Source organism: Pocillopora damicornis, chromosome 11 (genome assembly GCF_964200805.1).
Source record: "Pocillopora damicornis chromosome 11, jaPocDami1.2, whole genome shotgun sequence".
NCBI classification, from domain to species: domain Eukaryota; kingdom Metazoa; phylum Cnidaria; class Anthozoa; order Scleractinia; family Pocilloporidae; genus Pocillopora; species Pocillopora damicornis.
The window spans coordinates 6,460,080-6,479,137 of record NC_142680.1 but is presented as its reverse complement, the minus strand read 5'-3'; the positions used below and the strand labels follow the sequence as shown (position 1 = coordinate 6,479,137).

The 19,058-nt window shown below is 39.0% G+C and overlaps 3 protein-coding genes and 1 pseudogene across 4 annotated transcripts in view; 3 read left to right on the top strand and 1 right to left on the bottom strand.

Moving 5' to 3' along the window:
* Positions 1-15,539, top strand: part of LOC113678055 (uncharacterized) — a 47,289-nt gene extending 31,750 nt beyond the window's left edge. Inside the window, exon 14 of the mRNA XM_089186785.1 lies at positions 15,186-15,539. The gene's annotated coding sequence lies outside the window, so the exon portion shown is untranslated. The remainder of the gene's footprint in view (positions 1-15,185) is intronic.
* LOC149037206 (cystathionine gamma-lyase-like) overlaps positions 1-19,058 on the bottom strand; it is a 47,134-nt pseudogene that overhangs the window by 18,475 nt on the left and 9,601 nt on the right. The window contains exons 11-13 of the transcript XR_016180918.1: positions 18,391-18,457; positions 17,405-17,476; positions 15,992-16,055 (exon numbers count right to left, since the gene is read on the bottom strand). The product of XR_016180918.1 is annotated as a cystathionine gamma-lyase-like (transcript). The remainder of the gene's footprint in view (positions 1-15,991; positions 16,056-17,404; positions 17,477-18,390; positions 18,458-19,058) is intronic.
* LOC113685411 (uncharacterized) lies at positions 824-11,684 on the top strand. The gene is made up of 8 exons (XM_089188413.1): positions 824-894; positions 1,645-1,713; positions 1,928-1,993; positions 3,517-3,678; positions 3,936-4,013; positions 4,723-4,991; positions 5,267-10,410; positions 10,736-11,684. Exons 1-7 carry the CDS (start codon positions 846-848, stop codon positions 10,400-10,402), a joined length of 5,829 nt encoding a protein of 1,942 aa, XP_089044539.1. The 5' UTR covers positions 824-845; the 3' UTR covers positions 10,403-10,410; positions 10,736-11,684.
* Positions 12,525-15,539, top strand: LOC149037207 (putative exonuclease GOR). Its single transcript, XM_089186811.1, has 3 exons — positions 12,525-13,336; positions 13,917-14,037; positions 14,822-15,539. The coding sequence occupies exons 1-3, from the start codon at positions 13,274-13,276 to the stop codon at positions 14,917-14,919; spliced, it is 282 nt and encodes a 93-aa protein (XP_089042937.1). The 5' UTR covers positions 12,525-13,273; the 3' UTR covers positions 14,920-15,539.

Sequence of the window (19,058 nt, the reverse complement as noted above, 5' to 3'; positions counted from 1 at the left end):
GGATGACATCCAAAGCGCCACTGAATTTCACTGTACACTTACGCTTTTGACTGTAAAAATATTAAGTGCAGAATTGGCGAGAGTTATTTACAGTAAAAAAAAGTTCACCGTTATTATATTTAGAAACGTTGTCACGGTGAAAGTGGAAAATGAAAATTTGAGAGAACTGTAACGCTAAAGGGAAGATGACCAAAAACAAATTTTTATCATATAAAATACGCTGATTGGTATCGCCAATCAGCTGCTGGACGTCACCCGCTTTTCGCGCCACTTTATTACGTTCGTGAATGAATGGCAAATTCTCATTCCTTAATAAAGTCGCCTTTCAAGTTGTCTGCAAATGCCTATGGTGTTTATATAATAAACAAAATAATACTTGGCTGCTTGTAGATATGGGATTACTATTGTCATAGAGAGTGCATTGAACGAGGGATATATCGAGTTGATAATTTGAAGAGAAATTGCATTGGTACAATATAACTCACGGTGTGAATTCCTCTTTATCGATTCAGTTATGGCAGAACGTAACATTTCCTGCTCTGAAGAGAAAAGGGATTTTGTGGATTGCGAGTATTTCGCACTAAAATAGAAAGAGCTGCATTAAATTACAAACTGAATCAATTAATAGTCATGCAGAAACATGTAAACAAATAATAACCATAAAAGAATAAAACAAAGAAAAAAAAGCACAGTAACTAAGAAGAACACCAATTTTGATCGCGAAACTGGGAATTAGACGAGGTTAGATCTTTTAAACTCGTGAGTATGTAACCTTCATTTTTTTAACGAAATTGTTGTAAAGCAAAGTATTATTCTTAATATTTTCAGGCATGTAGAATTAACAAATGATATCGTTTGGAGAACAGAGGGATTCAGAGGATGACAGTTTAACAGGTACAAACCAATTTTCATTCTGCAACTGATTATAACTGTAGAGCTCATGTTATTTACAATGAAAGATCATAATCTTAATTTCCCTGCGACTGACAACAATATTCGAATGGAATTTTTTATTTACTAGAACTTATGAATTCGTTAAAGAACCTTTGTCCAGCAGTTTTCGATAGCTTTGAGGGAAATTTTATACATGCGCTTTGTAGAAGAACAGAGATCTTACACTCGCTACCACGGGTCGATAAACGTGTTTTGTTACACAATAGGCTCGCGGGGTGTTGGTAGAATTCGTGACGGTTACGTAGACTTTCGGAGGTGTTTCGGGCTTGAATAAGTTTTGCGAATTCTCTCGGCCCCACACGCGATAAAATGAAGGAAATGAGAGAAAGAGTCTTTTATTGCATAACATTTTATCTGTGTTTATCCATGCCTACCTATGTTTATCCATGCCTGGGTTGTTTATTGCAACTCACGCATTTTGATAAGGGACAGCCTTGAACAACGTTTCCTTAGAAGAGACTAAAAAACAACAAACAAACAAACGAATGAAAAAACAAACATGACACAACCCGCTAAACTTGACTGAAGCTGTCACGCAACCACTATAGCGTGACGGAGGAAACTTTGAGATTCTCATTCATCCTCTATGATTAAGTATACAACGTTTTCTTTAGGTTACTTTCATTTGAGTCTCCTCTTTTTTATTTTTAACGATTTAGCGCAGTGCAATCGATTCAATTTTATTTCTAGCTATGGCAGAAAGCAACCTCCCAGCAACGGGAGAAGAACTGGGAGTGAAAAATGAATTTCCAGCTACAGGTAAGAAAGGGCAACAAGGAAAGACTTCGTTATGGTAATTTTATACTGTTTTTTGATTAAGTAAACCTTAATTCTGATGTACAATTTTTTTGATCACTTCGACTTGAAGGTTTTAGGAATCCACTTATTAAATACGCCAGTATTAGAACGCTAGTTGTAATTGCACGTAGTTGTGATCACTAACAACGTTGAAATATCTTCTCGGTAATTTCAGCGACAGAGAAAAGTCAAGTTACGTCAAGTGACGCTGAACTGGATGAAGACGATGACCTTTTAAGAGGTGAGAAAAGATTTTTTGAAAGAAGTCCCTATGAAGTTTTTCACATTCACATCAAAATTTGCGTATGTTCTATGAACAAGTTTTTGAAACAGCAAAAGATTGTTTCTTCAAATTTCAGACTTTGTTACCAGTAAAATAAAAAACAAAGGAAAAAAACAAATTGCCCTAAATCAAAGAAGAATGGACCAAAATTAGCCCACTAGGCTTTGTAAAACTCGGTTTTTCTGAGTTTTGGAAGTGCTTACTTGTAAATCAACACACAATGTTTTGGAGATTAACAGTGTATCTACAGTTTGCACCTAAAATGGAGGATATTTGTGTGTAAAAGTATTATCCTTTTGCACTTGAAAATATTGTAAGTTTGGTCATTTTTAGTATGAAAGTCATATTCGGCAAGAGAGAGCTGTTGGTATCTGTGGGCGAATACCAATTTTCGAAGTTTTGAACAATTTGCAAGCGGATAACTCTTTGAGGCTGCCAAAAGGAAAGCTTTTACGCTAACACATTTTTTCCCCTTATTGTTCAATACGTGTTTGGCAGAAATTTTACGCAATTTGAGAATTCTACGGAGAAGAGGAGGCATTTTGTCTCAGCCGTATCGCCTGTTTTGGTCCTCTAAATATTTCACGCCCCTTTAGACAGTTATGTCAACACCAGGCCCACTCTGTAAACCACTAGCCAACAAAATGTGGAGCAGCTGACTTTCACAACAGGCAAAATGGTACTTCGCGGGAAAGTGATACTTTCCCAATCAAATTTCTCCAGTTAGCCTCTTCGAGTATGTTCTCAATAGACAATTACATGTATGAGAAAAACCAAGTGATAAAGAGAAAAAGACAAAAAAAAAAACCTTTTTCCAGCGCACTTTTCTGAACGATGGTAAAACCACGAACTCTTGTCACTCTCAGACTCTCAGTACGATGTTCCTTTTTTCGTTATCAGAACGTTCACAAGTTTTAACCTTTTTCGGTCCTGGCTTTGCTTTACTCTATGCAATAACTTATATGGTTTTACATTCTAACGTGAAATTTTGAAAAACGTAGCCCATGTGTAAAAGGGTCATTGGAAAGTGTCTCGACCTAAATGTAAACCGATCAGACTTGATGTGGTTATAGCCAAGCTACAGCTAAAACTCCAAATAGCTTGCATATTTTAAAGAAAACAAAATACATAGATAAACTCTCCTGAAGGGCGATTGTAAACAAAGTTGAGTTAAGATAGGATCTTCCGGTGAAACTTGTGATATTTTGGAAAACGTAAGCCAGGTGTAAAAGGAGTTTGGAAAGCCTCTCGACCTAAATGTAAATTGATAAACTTGTGGTAGTAGCCAAGCTACAGGCCAGACTCCCGGCAGCTTGCACACAAACAAAATGTACTGATATTAAACTTTTCTGATTGTTTTTTCTCATAGCTCTGAGTTCCTTTAACTTAAAAGTTCATTTGGATATATAGAGTTGGCACCATCCGTCAAGGGTCGTATCACTCATTACTAAATCATTAATACTAAAACGTTGTGTTTTCAGAAATAGCGAAAGTATGTCTCGAGGAAGGTAACAAAGAATACAGACAAGGAGAAGCTAATAACGCGATAAACTCGTACACGGAAGGACTTCGAGTGAACTGCAAAGATAAACGACTGAACGCCAAGCTTTACAGCAACAGGGCAACAGCTCATTTCCGTTTGGGTAACAATTTCATATGTAAACATAAATCTGTCGTGCAGCGTTACAAGATAACGGAATACACAATCTGCATCAAGAAAAGAAAAAATTGAGCAAATGTAGAAAAGTTGCATACAAACATAACTCGCCCTGTAGCGGATGAAAATTAAGCAAAGAAATGATCCTCGTTACATTTTAAGCAATTGTAATTTTTTAAGGCTTCTTTGTTGCAATTCCATATGATGACCACTTTTTTAGGCCTTATTTCCTGAATCTCATAGCAAACTACGTGGAATGTCTCGATGATGCAACAGTTGTCGTTCAGTTGGAACCCACTTTAATCAAAGCTATTAAGAAAGGTGGGTTTTTCAGACATGAGCCATCAACATTCTATTCTCTGATTTCGTCAAAAGAGGATTGTGTGGTTTGTGGCAGATTACTGCTCTCTACGTGTCAATTGTATCTGGCGTGTCAGTGTCTGTAATGTAGGTAAAAAGCATAAAAAAAATGTCAATAAGCTCTCAAAAAACCGCCGCCTGTTTAGTTCACGTTGTAAAGCGCCGGAGGTCGAGTGTTCAAGCCCTAGACTGGACCATCTCCCTTAGTCTTAAATATCTGAGGACAATGTGCTGCCGCCTAAGCTGTGACATCTGCAAATGGTTTGATATTCTAGTCCCGGATAAGAACGGAAAACCGTAAGCCCCGTTTCTTGCATCTTCTCTGTAACTCAAGGAGGCACCTGAAAAATTCCCTTTCAAAAGTTGTAAAGTGCTCAATGCAGTCTGCCCGAAAATTTCCTCGAAAAGTGCTGAAAAGCGCATAATAGCACATTAAAATGAAGAATGTGCGAGATAAATTTATCGTTATCATCATCAATTGAAGCTTAATTGGTAGCCGCTTTCCATTAGCTCCTTATTGTTTATTTTCAGTTCTTCTACAAGGTCAAATTTCCTTCATTATCACAATTTTTGTTCCCAACTAAATGGGAAATTAAGTCCATTTTATCAATACGTTTATACTTTAACAGTGATGAATACTTCGTACCAACAATTATTCTCTCCTTTTCAGGAGCCAGAGCTTGTGTCGAACTTGGCGTGTATAAAGAAGCAAGGAGCTGGTTGCATATGGGATTAGCCGTATCCTTTAACGAATGTTTCAAACGTGATACGAGATGCAATACGAGTAATATTTCAAGGGAAATCAATACGTTCTGTAGAGATTCTTCAACACATAATGCAAGCAGTGTTATCTTATACTGCACTGATCAGTTTAAAGAAGCTAGAATATTCTTAAAGAGTTCTTTCGACCATTCCACGAAACTTTACTCAAAAGAAGAGGTCATATTAATTAATTCCCAGAGTTTGAGCTGAATACCCCTCATTTTTGTCTTCAGAGGAGCATCGCCATGACGACCGAACCTAAACCAATAAATACGCTTCAGAGCTAGATAAAACTCTCCAATAACTTGAAATCAAATCTCTAAAAAACCCACGTTCGAATTATCATTCCAGTTTTAAGGTTATATCTAATACTCTTACTGTTTTTTTAAAATACACATTTCCATTGCATTTTCGCAAATCTGCTGGTTTATCGACCCTTGACACGTTTTAAGATTGGAAATGACGACAAACGTCTGCTTCAATTACTAAGGAAAACTAATGTTAAACTAATAGTCATAGCAAACAGTTCTTCCAATCTCGGAAACACTTATCAAGGACTAGGACAGTTTAAAACAGCCATCCAGTACCATCAACGTCATCTAGAAATTGCTAAAGAAGTGGGAGACAAGGCCCAAGAGGGAAGAGGTTATTGCAATCTCGGCAACGCTTATCAAGGTCTAGGAGAGTTCAAAACAGCCATCCAGTACCATCAACGTCATCTAGAAATTGCTAAAGAGGTGGGAGACAAGGCCGGAGAAGGAGGAAGCTATGGCAATCTCGGCAACGCTTATCAAGGTCTAGGACAGTTCAAAACAGCCATCCAGTACCATCAACGTCATCTAGAAATTGCTAAAGAAGTGGGAGACAAGGCCGTAGAGGGAGGAAGTTATGGCAATCTCGGCAACGCTTATCAAGGTCTAGGACAGTTCAAAACAGCCATCCAGTACCATCAACGTCATCTAGAAATTTCTAAAGAAGTAGGAGACAAGACCGGAGAGGGAGGAAGTTATGGCAATCTCGGCAACGCTTATGAAGGTCTAGGACAGTTCAAAACAGCCATCCAGTACCATCAACGTCATCTAGAAATTGCTAAAGAAGTGGGAGACAAGGCCGGAGAGGGAAGAAGTTATGGCAATCTCGGCAACGCTTATCAAGGTCTAGGACAGTTCAAAACAGCCATCCAGTACCATCAACGTGATCTAGAAATTGCTAAAGAAGTGGGAGACAAGGCCGGAGAGGGAAGAAGTTATTGCAATCTCAGCAACGCTTATGACAGTCTAGGACAGTTCAAAACAGCCATCCAGTACCATCAACGTCATCTAGAAATTGCTAAGGAAGTGGGAGACAAGGCCGGGGAGGGAAGAAGCTATTGCAATCTCGGCAACGCTTATGACGGTCTAGGACAGTTCAAAACAGCCATCCAGTACCATCAATGTTATCTAGAAATTGCTAAAGAAGTGGGAGACAAGGTCGGAGAGGGAAGAAGTTATGGCAATCTCGGCAACGCTTATGACGGTCTAGGACAGTTCAAAACAGCCATCCAGTACCATCAACGTCATCTAGAAATTGCTAAAGAGGCGGGAGACAAGGCCGGAGAGGGAAGAAGTTATGGCAATCTCGGCAACGCTTATCAAGGTCTAGGACAGCTCAAAACAGCCATCCAGTATCATCAACGTCATCTGGAAATTGTTAAAGAAGTAGGAGACAAGGCCCAAGAGGGAAGAGGTTATTGCAATCTCGGCAACGCTTATCAAGGTCTAGGACAGTTCGAAACAGCCATCCAGTACCATCAACGTCATTTAGAAATTGCTAAAGAGATGGGAGACAAGGCCGGAGAGGGAGGAAGTTATGGCAATCTCGGCAACGCTTATCATAGTCTAGGACAGTTCAAAACAGCCATCCAGTACCATCAACGTCATCTAGAAATTGCTAAAGAAGTGGGAGACAAGGCCGTAGAGGGAGGAAGTTATGGCAATCTCGGCAACGCTTATCAAGGTCTAGGACAGTTCAAAACAGCCATCCAGTACCATCAACGTCATCTAGAAATTGCTAAAGAAGTGGGAGACAAGACCGGAGAGGGAGGAAGTTATGGCAATCTCGGCAACGCTTATGAAGGTCTAGGACAGTTCAAAACAGCCATCCAGTACCATCAACGTCATCTAGAAATTGCTAAAGAAGTGGGAGACAAGGCCGGAGAGGGAAGAAGTTATTGCAATCTCGGCAACGCTTATCAAGGTCTAGGACAGTTCAAAACAGCCATCCAGTACCATCAACGTGATCTAGAAATTGCTAAAGAAGTGGGATACAAGGCCGGAGAGGGAAGAAGTTATGGCAATCTCGGCAACGCTTATGACGGTCTAGGACAGTTCAAAACAGCCATCCAGTACCATCAACGTCATCTAGAAATTGCTAAAGAAGTGGGAGACAAGGCCGGAGAGGGAAGAAGTTATTGCAATCTCGGCAACGCTTATGAAGGTCTAGGACAGTTCAAAACAGCCATCCAGTACCATCAATGTCATCTAGAAATTGCTAAACAAGTGGGAGACAAGGCCGGAGAGGGAAGAAGTTATTGCAATCTCGGCAACGCTTACGACGGTCTAGGACAGTTCAAAACAGCCATCCAGTACCATCAACGTGATCTAGAAATTGCTAAAGAGGTGGGAGACAAGGCCGGAGAGGGAAGAAGTTATGGCAATCTCGGCAACGCTTATCAAGGTCTAGGACAGTTCAAAACAGCCATCCAGTACCATCAACGTGATCTAGAAATTGTTAAAGAAGTAGGAGACAAGGCCCAAGAGGGAAAAAGTTATTGCAATCTCGGCAACGCTTATCAAGGTCTAGGACAGTTCAAAACAGCCATCCAGTACCATCAAAGTCATCTAGAAATTGCTAAAGAAGTGGGAGACAAGGCCGGAGAGGGAGGAAGTTATGGCAATCTCGGCAACGCTTATCAAGGTCTAGGACAGCTCAAAACAGCCATCCATTACCATCAACGTCATCTAGAAATTGCTAAAGAGGTGGGAGACAAGGCCGGAGAGGGAGGAAGTTATGGCAATCTCGGCAACGCTTATGAAGGTCTAGGACAGTTCAAAACAGCCATCCAGTACCATCAACGTCATCTAGAAATTGCTAAAGAAGTGGGAGACAAGGCCGGAGAGGGAGGAAGTTATTGCAATCTTGGCAACGCTTATCAAGGTCTAGGACAGTTCAAAACAGCCATCCAGTACCATCAACGTCATCTAGAAATTGCTAAAGAAGTGGGAGACAAGGCTGGAGAGGGAAGAAGTTATTGTAATCTCGGCAACGCTTATCAAGGTCTAGGACAACTCAAAACAGCCATCCAGTACCATCAAAGTCATCTAGAAATTGCTAAAGAAGTGGGAGACAAGGCCGGGGAGGGAAGAAGTTATTGCAATCTCGGCAACGCTTATGACGGTCTAGGACAGTTCAAAACAGCCATCCAGTACCATCAACGTCAACTAGAAATTGCTAAAGAAGTGGGAGACAAGGTCGGAGAGGGAAAAAGTTATGGCAACCTCGGCAACGCTTATCGCAGTCTAGGACAGTTCAAAACAGCCATCCAGTACCATCAACGTCAACTAGAAATTGCTAAAGAAGTGGGAGAAAAGGCCGGAGAGGGAGGAAGTTATGGCAACTTCGGCAACGCTTATGAAGGTCTAGGACAGTTCAAAACAGCCATCCAGTACCATCAACGTCATCTAGAAATTGCTAAAGAAGTGGGAGACAAGGCCGGGGAGGGAAGAAGTTATGGCAACCTCGGCAACGCTTATGGCAGTCTACGAAAGTTCAAAACAGCTATCGAGTATTATCAACGTCATCTTGAAATTGCTAAAGAAGTGGGAGACAAGGCCGGAGAGGGAATCAGTTATATTAACCTCGGCAACGTTTATCAAGGTCTACGACAGTTCAAAACAGCAACTGAGTACCATCAACGTTCACTAGAAATTACTAAAGCAGTGGGAGACAAGGCTGGAGAGGGAGAAAGTTATTGCCTTCTCGGTAGGATTCATCAGGGTCAAGGAGAGTTGAAAACAGCTATTGAGTGTTTTCAACGTCACCTAGAAATATCCAAAGAAGTGGGAGATAAGACTGGAGAGGCGTGCTCACTCTGTTCCCTTGGAAGCAGTTTTGAGTGGCAAGGAAATCTTATGATGGCCTTTGACTGTTATTACTCGAGTGTAGAATTGTATGATGACATCCGGGCCAGTCTTCAACTCAACGATCAGTGGAAGATTTGTTATCGTAATCAGCACCAAGGAGCATACAAAGGTTTGTGGCGTATAAATGTCAATCGAAGTCAAGTTGTGAAGGCTCTTCTTGCCACAGAGAAAGGACGTGCCCAAGCTCTGAGAGATCTCATGGTCACAAAATATCAGCCTGGAGATTCTCTAACGCCCAGCGCATCCCGCACTTCTTTGAGGTGGGTTCCATTGAGCACAGTTTTCATAGCTATTAATGGACCATGCGTTTACTTCTGGGTTTGCCTCAGTGAAAATAATATCCAGATGAGAGAAGTACACGTGAACAAATATAAGTATGAGAATGAATTGAAATTTTTCATCCAGCTGCTGAACAAAACTGTTCTTAAGGAGATCAGTAAAAGAGATACTGTTAACATCGAAAATCCTCCGCTTGACTCGCCGACACCCGAGGAAGTGGCCAATGATGTGATCCGAGTTGATGTGAGGCACTCCCAATCAAGTGCTTTAAAGAAGCTGCATGACATCATCGTTACTCCTATTGCTGACCTCATCGAAGGCAACGACGAGATCACAATCGTTCCTGAAGGGCCATTTTGCCTTGTACCTTATGCAGCGTTGCAGGACTCCAACTCATCTTATCTAAGTGATTCTTTCAGAATTCGTGTGCTTCCCTCTCTGACGACCTTGCAACTAATTCATGATTGTCCAGCTGACTTTCACATGAAGACTGGTGCATTGCTTGTCGGCGACCCATGTTTCAAAGACATCATCTATGAGGGAAGACGTTTGATGCAACTTCCAGGAGCAAGGAAAGAAGTGGAGATGATCGGACGTATGCTCAATGTCTCCCCTCTCACTGGAGAAATGGCAACAAAAGATGAAGTGTTAAAACGAATATCATCAGTGGCCTTAGTTCACATAGCAGCGCACGGTAAAATGGAAACTGGAGAAGTTATCCTAGCACCAAACACCACAAGAGATAACCCTCAGCCGCTAGAGAAAGACTATCTACTGACGATGAAAGATGTCATAGAAGCTGGGTTGCGAGCACGTCTGGTTGTACTTAGCTGCTGTCACACTGCTCGTGGGGAGATCATGGCCGAGGGTGTGGTCGGCATGGCACGTGCACTTTTGGGTGCCGGTGCCAGATCTGTTGTGGTAACCTTGTGGGCGATTGGCGACGAGGGAACCCTGGAGTTCATGAGTTTCTTTTACGATGCACTTTCCAAAGGCAAGAAGGCAAGTGAAGCTCTCAATCAGGCCATGAAGTGTACGAGGGAAATTGAAAAGTTCAAAGAGGTGATTTACTGGGCACCATTTGTACTCATTGGTGACGACGTCAACCTGGATTTCAATGAGATTTAGAGGCTGCAGTAAGTAATAATTCTGTTGATAAATTCTATTCAGTACAAAGTTTCATTAAATCATAACCTTTGCTCATATGTAAGCAGTGATACGTGCGTGTTATTTTCCTTTTAGTTGGGTTACGAATTTATTTTTCTCTTCGCACACTGAGATGCAGGACAATCAAGTGGACACGTTTACGACAATAACATTCTTTTTTGGAAACATGATAGGAGTAAAATAGCAAATTTCTTTTAAAATAATCCTGTTGTGCAATGTATCGTTTCATGTGCTAAGAAATATTTCATGGCAATTCAACTATCCTCCCTAAACTTAGATTTTTTTATTTTTCAGTTAAGGCAGTGAGCATTGGAATCCCGGGGAGTTTTCGGATACCTACAAATGCTGATATTTGAACCAGAAACCAGTAAGCTACCGATAAAAGCTTTGTCAAGAGTCTTCTTTTGAGAGCAGGAAGGAGCAAAAGACGGCCAAAGTCAAGTTTAACAAGAGAACAGTTTTCCATTGATTTAGAAAGTTGCCTTTTTTGCTTGTCTGAACTGCTTTTACGAGCTTAATCTTTGATATCCTTCTCAAACTACTGTTTGTTTGTTTGTTTTTTTCATATGATGTCTTAAAATTATCATGACCAGCTATGTGACAAGCTATTCTTAATCTAAGTATTTTCTACTGAGAGGATTTGGGCGTTACATTTACGTCGAAGTTGAAACGTCTTGAAAACGTTTTCCAGAGTTTTTACAGAGTTTTTCACAGTCGGTTTAGTCTCATGAGTGATATAAAGCTATTACATGCGTGTGTAGAGAATTTCCATAGGAACTGGAGAATAATAAGTTGTCCGTTTGCTTGATTATCTTAGTCTATGTCAGATGGAAATTGTGATGAACTTTTCGAGGATTTATACTCAGTCATTGGTACTTAAATTTAGTTTCTTCCGATCAGAATTCGGTTTATCTGGACTTAAAATGACAGATTTTGGCCGTAATGGCAAGGATTTAGTCTTGATATTAGTTAATTTTCTGAGATTTCTCCTTTAATTTTGAATGCGATAAATTGTGTTATTTTTTACAAGCAGAACGATGCATTTTAAGTTAATTGCTTAAACTAATCGTCCAAAGGCAAAACGGGAAGTTTAATTTTATAATTTTAGTTATGGCTTACAAGGAATTGATGGAGGCTCAGAGCGAGCTGGAAAAATTGGAGCCAAATGATTTATTTAGTTTCTCCGATTAGATTGTTTACTTATTATGTAAGTACAATAAACTAACATTTGAATGTCAAACAATGAAACAAGTCGCTTGGTATTTTGTTAGAATGGAAGAGGAAATCAATAACAAAGGGAAGAAAATTCCTGCATCAACCTGCATAAGTCATTTCTTGTCGTTTGAAGTAGTGGGTGCGTCTATGTCTTATTCGCTTAATAACTTTTGCCCATTTCTTTGAATAGGTTTACTTAGGATGTCACGCGACGCGTTTTTTTAGCATGAAAAACGACATGATGTTTAGTCATATATTGTTGAAGAGGCAAGAAAAGGGAAATTACCTTTCACTTTGGGAGATGGTGCTTTCTTCTGTTTATAGAAAGCGTCCTCATCATGGGAGGTACCCAAGGTCGGTGTGGTTCCCCGTGTGTAGAAAATATTTATGATTTTTTTTCCACGATTGCAAACTTAACTAAAACAGTCTGTTAAAAAAAACTGAAACTTTCTTAAAACTTCATGAGGGCTGACCGATATAAACTATTTACGGCTAGCGGTTAAAATTGTGGCCATTTTTCTGCTGCGGCTAACCCAGAATAACACTAAATAACACATTGTAGGAGGGAAAGATTTTTAAAGTTAATTTTTTCTACAACTAAGAGTTCAAATTTGTCAATTTTTACGCCTAACAGCTAGTTTTTTGACCGGTTTACGGCTAACGGTTAACCCCATGGAGACCCTCGACTGGGTGACATGCAAGATGTGAAATAAAAACTGTTTCAGAAGGTGGCATTTGCAACTCGAATTTAGAGTGATGGTTTTTGAGGAGTAAGGAAAACCGGGAAAAACAAGCCGTGGCAAAATCCTGGAAGTAAGGATCAACCTGAGAGAGACGGGCCTGGGGAGAGCGTTGTCGCTACGCATTCCTGTTACGTTCAATCTGAGATGCTTAATGAAGTTAACGCGAGATATTCACCGAAGTAAGGGCGAGCAAGGATAAATTTCCTTCCCCCTTTAAAGACCTTGGACCAGATCCAAAAATTCAGTAAGCCCTTATATTTTGACTTCCCCCAGATCTAAAGAACTGCGACAAAGTAATTGTTTCATCAGAACATCTCTACTGAGATAGCATATATTACAATCATTTTTAAAAAAGAGCCATGGGAAGGGGGGAAGGGTGGGTTGAGGTTCCGTGTTTCCCCCGGGTTGGGAGTGTGGACGGCTACGTGGTTAGATACAACGCAGGTGTTTACACAAACACGTTTCTGGCCCACACTGTGCAAGATTAAGTTGGTTTCTATTTCATGTAGAGACAAAAAATTGAAGTTTCTCCTTTTCATTAAGGTTCCGATTCCCTTCTCCGCTTTTGGTGTTGTACAATCACAGAAAATAAAAGGCAACATCTTACGGACTTTGGATAATGGGTGAAAATATGGGCACTAGAGCTAAAATTGGTTGGCTACTCAAGAAAACCTTGACCTCAGAGACAAGGTTTAAACTATTTTGATGCAGATTAAAGCTAGCTGAGCTGAATATTTTACTCCCACTTGCATTCCTATGTGCAACCCTGGAGGTGAAAAGTTAAACGGAGAATTGTTTTTTGGATTCAGTGACTGAAGAGTCACTTTATGGTGTGACAACAACAATTCATGAAGTGCAAGCTGTATTGTTGAGTATGATTCACAAAGACACTATACTAGTAGGACACAGCTTGGAAAGTGACCTCAAAGCAACAAAGGTAAGTTTCCAGGTTACAATATAAACAGAAATAAAAACAGAGAAGGGCAGCATTGTTCATCCAAGTTAACCTATGGTTTCAATGGGATTTCAAGAAGGCTCTTGGGAACTTTGTATGGAGCTCTGATAAATGCTACAGAAAGTCAGAATGTGATGTGCCGTTGCTAGCTATATTAGGTATCAGTTAGGTTGTCTTTCCTTTTAGGCAATTGCAAATTGCAGAGAAAAAGTCTTATTTAAACCCACTCTTCTTTTAATTCTTGGATCAGACCAGTATGTAAAAATTTTAAACCCTCTTTTCCACAAGAATCTTGCTTAACCTCCCTGTCATTCCCTGCAAGCAAAGAGGACAATTTGTGTATGGCTCAATGATTTGCATATTAGATGCAGAAAGAGGAAGTCTACATTTCAGCACTGGGTTGGGTCATCAGGAGGAATCCTAGGGGGCAAGAAACATTCTATGGCTTGCTGAGTTGTAATAGTTATGAGACTAGACATTTCCAATATTTACACAAAGGATTAGCATCATTCCAGCTTCTTTAGTGATATTTGGTCATTGCATAAGGTTTCTCTCTCCTCAGATGATTCACAATAAAGTAATTGATACCTCTGTGGTATTTCCCCGCCGACTGGGACCTCCTTACAAGAGAGCTCTTCGTAATCTCATGGCTGAACACTTCAAAAAGATTATTCAGGATAGTGGTAAGTTTCGATAATGGTGATGTAAAAATGGTTACTTTTTTTTTTTTTTTTTTTTTAAGGAAACCGTGCTCAATGTGCATTTTAGTCCGTTGTACTACAAATTTTATTATGACATTCGTTTGGATCCCTGAAATTTCTGTAGTTGTATAATAGTTCATTTTACAGTTTCATGCTTGGTTGATTTGGAACAGGAGGAAGGCTAAGGGTGACCTTGTTATGATACAAACGTTGCTGCTTTTCAATTGTGAATTACTTTGCTATTAAGCTAACTAGATATTGATCTCTATCATAACAAGGTCATCTTCAGCCTCACACCTAATCAAAGGCTTAGCAACTAAGTACACAACTGTAAAATGGCCTACTGGTGATTTGTCTCAGTCCTTAAGTGAAGCAGTTTGTGTAAAAAGTTGTCAAGAATTTGTCTTTCAAACGGGAAGGTCACTTGTTTTCATATAAAAAAAACAACAGGTAATTTGACAGGATTTAGAACCCTATTATGGCTTCTTTACTTGGTGATGTCAATATTTGGATTCTTGGATCAAAATCAGTGTCTGAGCAACTGCGTACTTATCCCTCCCCTCACCCAAACTTAACCCCAACTGTTATCAGTTGACTGTTGTTGGGTCAGGGGAGGGGTAGGTGTGAAGTTGCTCAGAAACTGATTTTGACCCATTCTCCCAGACAGTTTCCACAGAAAGTGTGTTACATTATATTTCTCTTTGCCTTACACTTTTAGAAGTTTGACTGATATTTAAAAAAATTAATCCCTAATATTCTACTACAGTTGATGGCCATGACAGCTATGAAGATGCATCTGCTTGTTTGGAGCTCATGAGGTGGAAGGTGAAAGAAGACATGCATCAAGCATTTGCAGTTTCATAGCAACACTTCAACATTTCACACAGCAATAGGCAGGTAGCAGGTACTTTTTTCTAAAAGATTATTTGTAGTTTTCTTAGTGAGTCTCTTAGGTTAGGAAGTTTTGTTTGTCTGTTCTGTTAACAGAGTAGCTGACAGTGAAATTGCAAACTGGAGTTCTTAGATTTAGAATTGTGACAGGCACCCCTTTGGTGTGTTGCTTGGGTTTTGCCATAGGTAGTTAGTATGTAAGAGTTGAAACTTATTTGTTTGGTATTGTCATCTTTCAGGTTTAGGTGAAACTTCACATGGAGCTGTCTGTGAAGTCTATATGGAAGAGGGGGGGGGGGGAGGCAGTTAATGAGAAAGATTTCACTTTGATATGTTTATTCATTTGGTATCTTACATGTGACCTCAGTAAGTGACACTTGTCATTTCTGAACCACTGGGAATATATCTAACAGTTAAATCATGAAATAAGGAGAAAATGAATCATAGGTATAAAGTAAAACAGACATGAATAAAGATTTAGTGTTGGTACAATATTTTATTTAGTTTAAATATCAGATTCCAAATTCCCAGGCGGCTTTAAAAACCTAAAGTTGCAGTTATTTATTACAATAAAATATTTTTTTAGACAAAAAGTTCAAGAACTTCCTGACAGAGAGACTCACTGGCAACTTCTCCATATCAATCCAAAATGAATAAAATAATTATTACTATTTCAGATTTACAAACACAGGTGTTAGTATATGCAGATAATATGGTTTCATCGAGTGAGTTGATGATTTAAATTGGCCTTAATAACAAGTTTTTAAAGCTGACATTTCAAGTGTTAGCTCTTAACAAAAGATAATACTCTATCTTACAAAGCCTATCCTGTTTCTCAATCGTTCAGTGGCTCATTGCTACTAACAAACACTTGATAAATATTAGTAATTGTTTTATAAGCAACAAAGACCCAGTGAATTTCCCCTCCAACATGATCCCAGCTTGTGCACGTTCTACGCTTAAATTATTTGACAACAATATAAGACAATTTCTTAATGGTTAGTTTACCGAAAGGGTGTGTTCATCACCTTCAGAACATAATTACCTTTGCTGTTTTCAAATTTCATCATGGGTTGTATTTTGTTTCCCTACAAAAGAGAATCTGGCACCTGCAGAGAAAGTTTTCACATTATGCATTCAGTAATAACAAACTTAGATTTTTAGTAAAGTTGAATATAATTTGTGCACAGTTGGAGAGCATTAATTAAATAAAACAGTCTGTGACTGCATGTACCTACAGCAGCCGTATATAGTTATAGTGTATAATTTGCAGCAAAACTGCAAAGTGGTGTAAAAATGAACAGCTCATGTTGATGCCAAAATTGTGAAAAAAAGGAACAGAGTTGTACACTGGTTAATTGACAGGCCAGGGACAGGGCAAGAAATTTTAAAATGCAAATAGAACGGGTACATGAATTGAAAGTGCATCAAATGTACTTTTATACAAAACATTGCTACTCCTGGTGCTCTATGTACCTAACACAATGGTTATACCTACTCCTTTTGTTTTATCTTTCTTTTTCCTTTCATTTTCCATTCTTCCTCAAAAGATATGTTAGGGATGTTCAGAGTCAAACACATGTGATAATGTTTGACGATGTAAGCTTTTACATTCACATGGAGAACGAGATGTTACAAGTGTCTCGCAATAGTGGGCTATTTTGATAACGTGACAGGTCTAGGGAAAGGTTCATGGATTTATGCGCTCAAACACATGGCTCATCCAACACATCTTGCAATTGTTGCACAACTTTTGTGTGTGAAACAATAGTCAAAACTTTGAATTATCACATATTAGAGAAATTAGTGACAAAGGTACATTACAGCAGTATAATAATTGCCCATGAAAGTGAGTTTTAGTCACCCTCAAATAATATTGCATAGGACTGGTTGTTCCTACTATTAGGTAAGCCTTCAAAGATTTAATTCACAATTCTTGTTTTCAGGCTACCATATATTTCCTTGTGAATCATTTAAGAGAATTTGGTGTTAGATCCAGATAATGCCTTCTGACCAATAAGCTTGTCTGTTCTTATCACATGTTTGTTGTGCTTTGTATTGATGTTGTTAGGAGAAGTTACAAGTCAATCATTTCTGAGAATGGGCTTGGAATTGCTTCGTTCCATGCTCAGGGCTATAAAATTGGTACTCCATGGATTTCTTTTTGGTTGCTGCTAGGTTAAAAGTGGTGGTTGCACACTGAAGATAGTCAGCTAGTTTGTGCAGATAGCTTGTTGGGATTTTAATTGAGTTATGTTTACAATTTGGAATGTTTATACTTCTCTTTGTTTACATTGGCACTGAAAAGCTCCAGTGGGGTAGAGGTCAATTAATTCTTTCCAGTCAACAATATGAACAATATTCAGGTCTTCTTGGGTAGGTAAACACTGTATTCAGCTCCAGTCTTTAATTGATTTTACATTTATTTCATTATTTTGTACAAGTTGATTCAATTTACCGCTTGTTTGAGGGCCTGATCCAAGTCATCAATCAAATCCTGAGTATCTTCAAGTCCCACCGATAAACGAATCTAGAGAATTATAACAGATTCTATCATGAATATTGTAAGAGCAACTTCATACTTTATGTCTATAAAGATATTGTTGTTCATTCAGGGATGACATAATTTTAGGGATAAAATAAGTTGCTAGTCACTCGTAGGGGTCACAGAGTTAACTCATCTCAGTGAAGCCAGCCAAATTAAATCAAAATGGAGCTTGTGAGGAATACTTATTTCTTTTATTCCTACTTTGCTGAAGGAAAAGAAGTAATTAGTCATACTTATGTAACGCTTTGCTACTCCATCCATCTCAGGAAATATTAGGATTCTTGAAAACGACTAAAAGCCAGTTTATCTTCTTATAATATTTTACAACTAGAGAGGACTTCTACGGTAATTCACAAATAGTTATCATCTGGACAAGAACTCTCTTTTTTCTTGCCTTTGTCTCATGTGAATCTCTTCTCATCAAGAGCTCAGTAGGTACAAGCCAAGAGGATAAGAGACTGCCCGCACTCTCGAACTCTTAATGAAACAAAACTTGTTATTAAATGTTTCCTTTGGGATGAGACTTGTCATTGGCGAGTGAAAATCTCTTCTCACCAAGAGCTTGGTCCAAGCAAAGGGAGAAAGAGACTGACAGCAGTCTCAGACTCTTGATAAAACAAAACTTATTAATGTGTTCTTTGGGACCAGAATTGTGTATGTTAAGTGAAATCTCTTCTCACCAAGAGCTTAATGCAAAGCAAGAGTAAACAAGTCTGCCAGCAGTATCAAACTATTGATAAAATGAAACATTTTATCAATGTTTTCCTTTGGACCAGACTTGTTGTTTCAAATCCAATTGGTCCAAAACAAGATAAAAAGAGACTGCCAGCAGTCTCAGATTGTTAAACAAAATAACTATTGCTGTCCATGCCGACCATGAGTGATATCATACTCACCAGTGTATCTGATATTCCTAATACTTCCCTTTGATCTGCAGGAACTGATGTATGGGTCATTATTGCCCTGAAAACAAACCAACAAAAGATCCATGATTTTAATGAACTTTTCTTTCCATTCCCAAGTCAATATCTTTTCAGCCAATCATTCTAACAGTCTTTGCTAGTTGTTTTAAGTACATGCAGAACTTATGGTACCCTTGCAAACTGAATTCCCAGTTTTCTGGGAATTCCTAGGAGTTCTCAAAAATTCCCAATTATGCAAATGACCCTTGCAAACTGAATTCCCAGTTTTCTGGCAATTCCTAGGAATTCTCAAAACTTCCCAACTATGCAAATTAACTCTGATCTAAAAAGCTTGGAATTACTGGGAATTTCTGGGAAAGGAAGACTCCAGTTTTGTGAGGACTTAGAATTCCATGGAATTCCTAGGAATTCTCAGCTATACAAACTACCTAAAATTTAAGAAGGGTAGAATTCTTGGGAATTTCTGGGAATTGAATTTGAGGCAATTTAAATACCCTGAGGTCCACATGAATTCTAAGAAATTCTCAATACCTTGAATGTGAAGGTTTTAAGAAAAGGAGTAATTTCAAAGGCTTAAAACTTTGGCTCAATAAAAGGTATGCTATACAAAACTTACCAAGAGATATACATACATGTATATG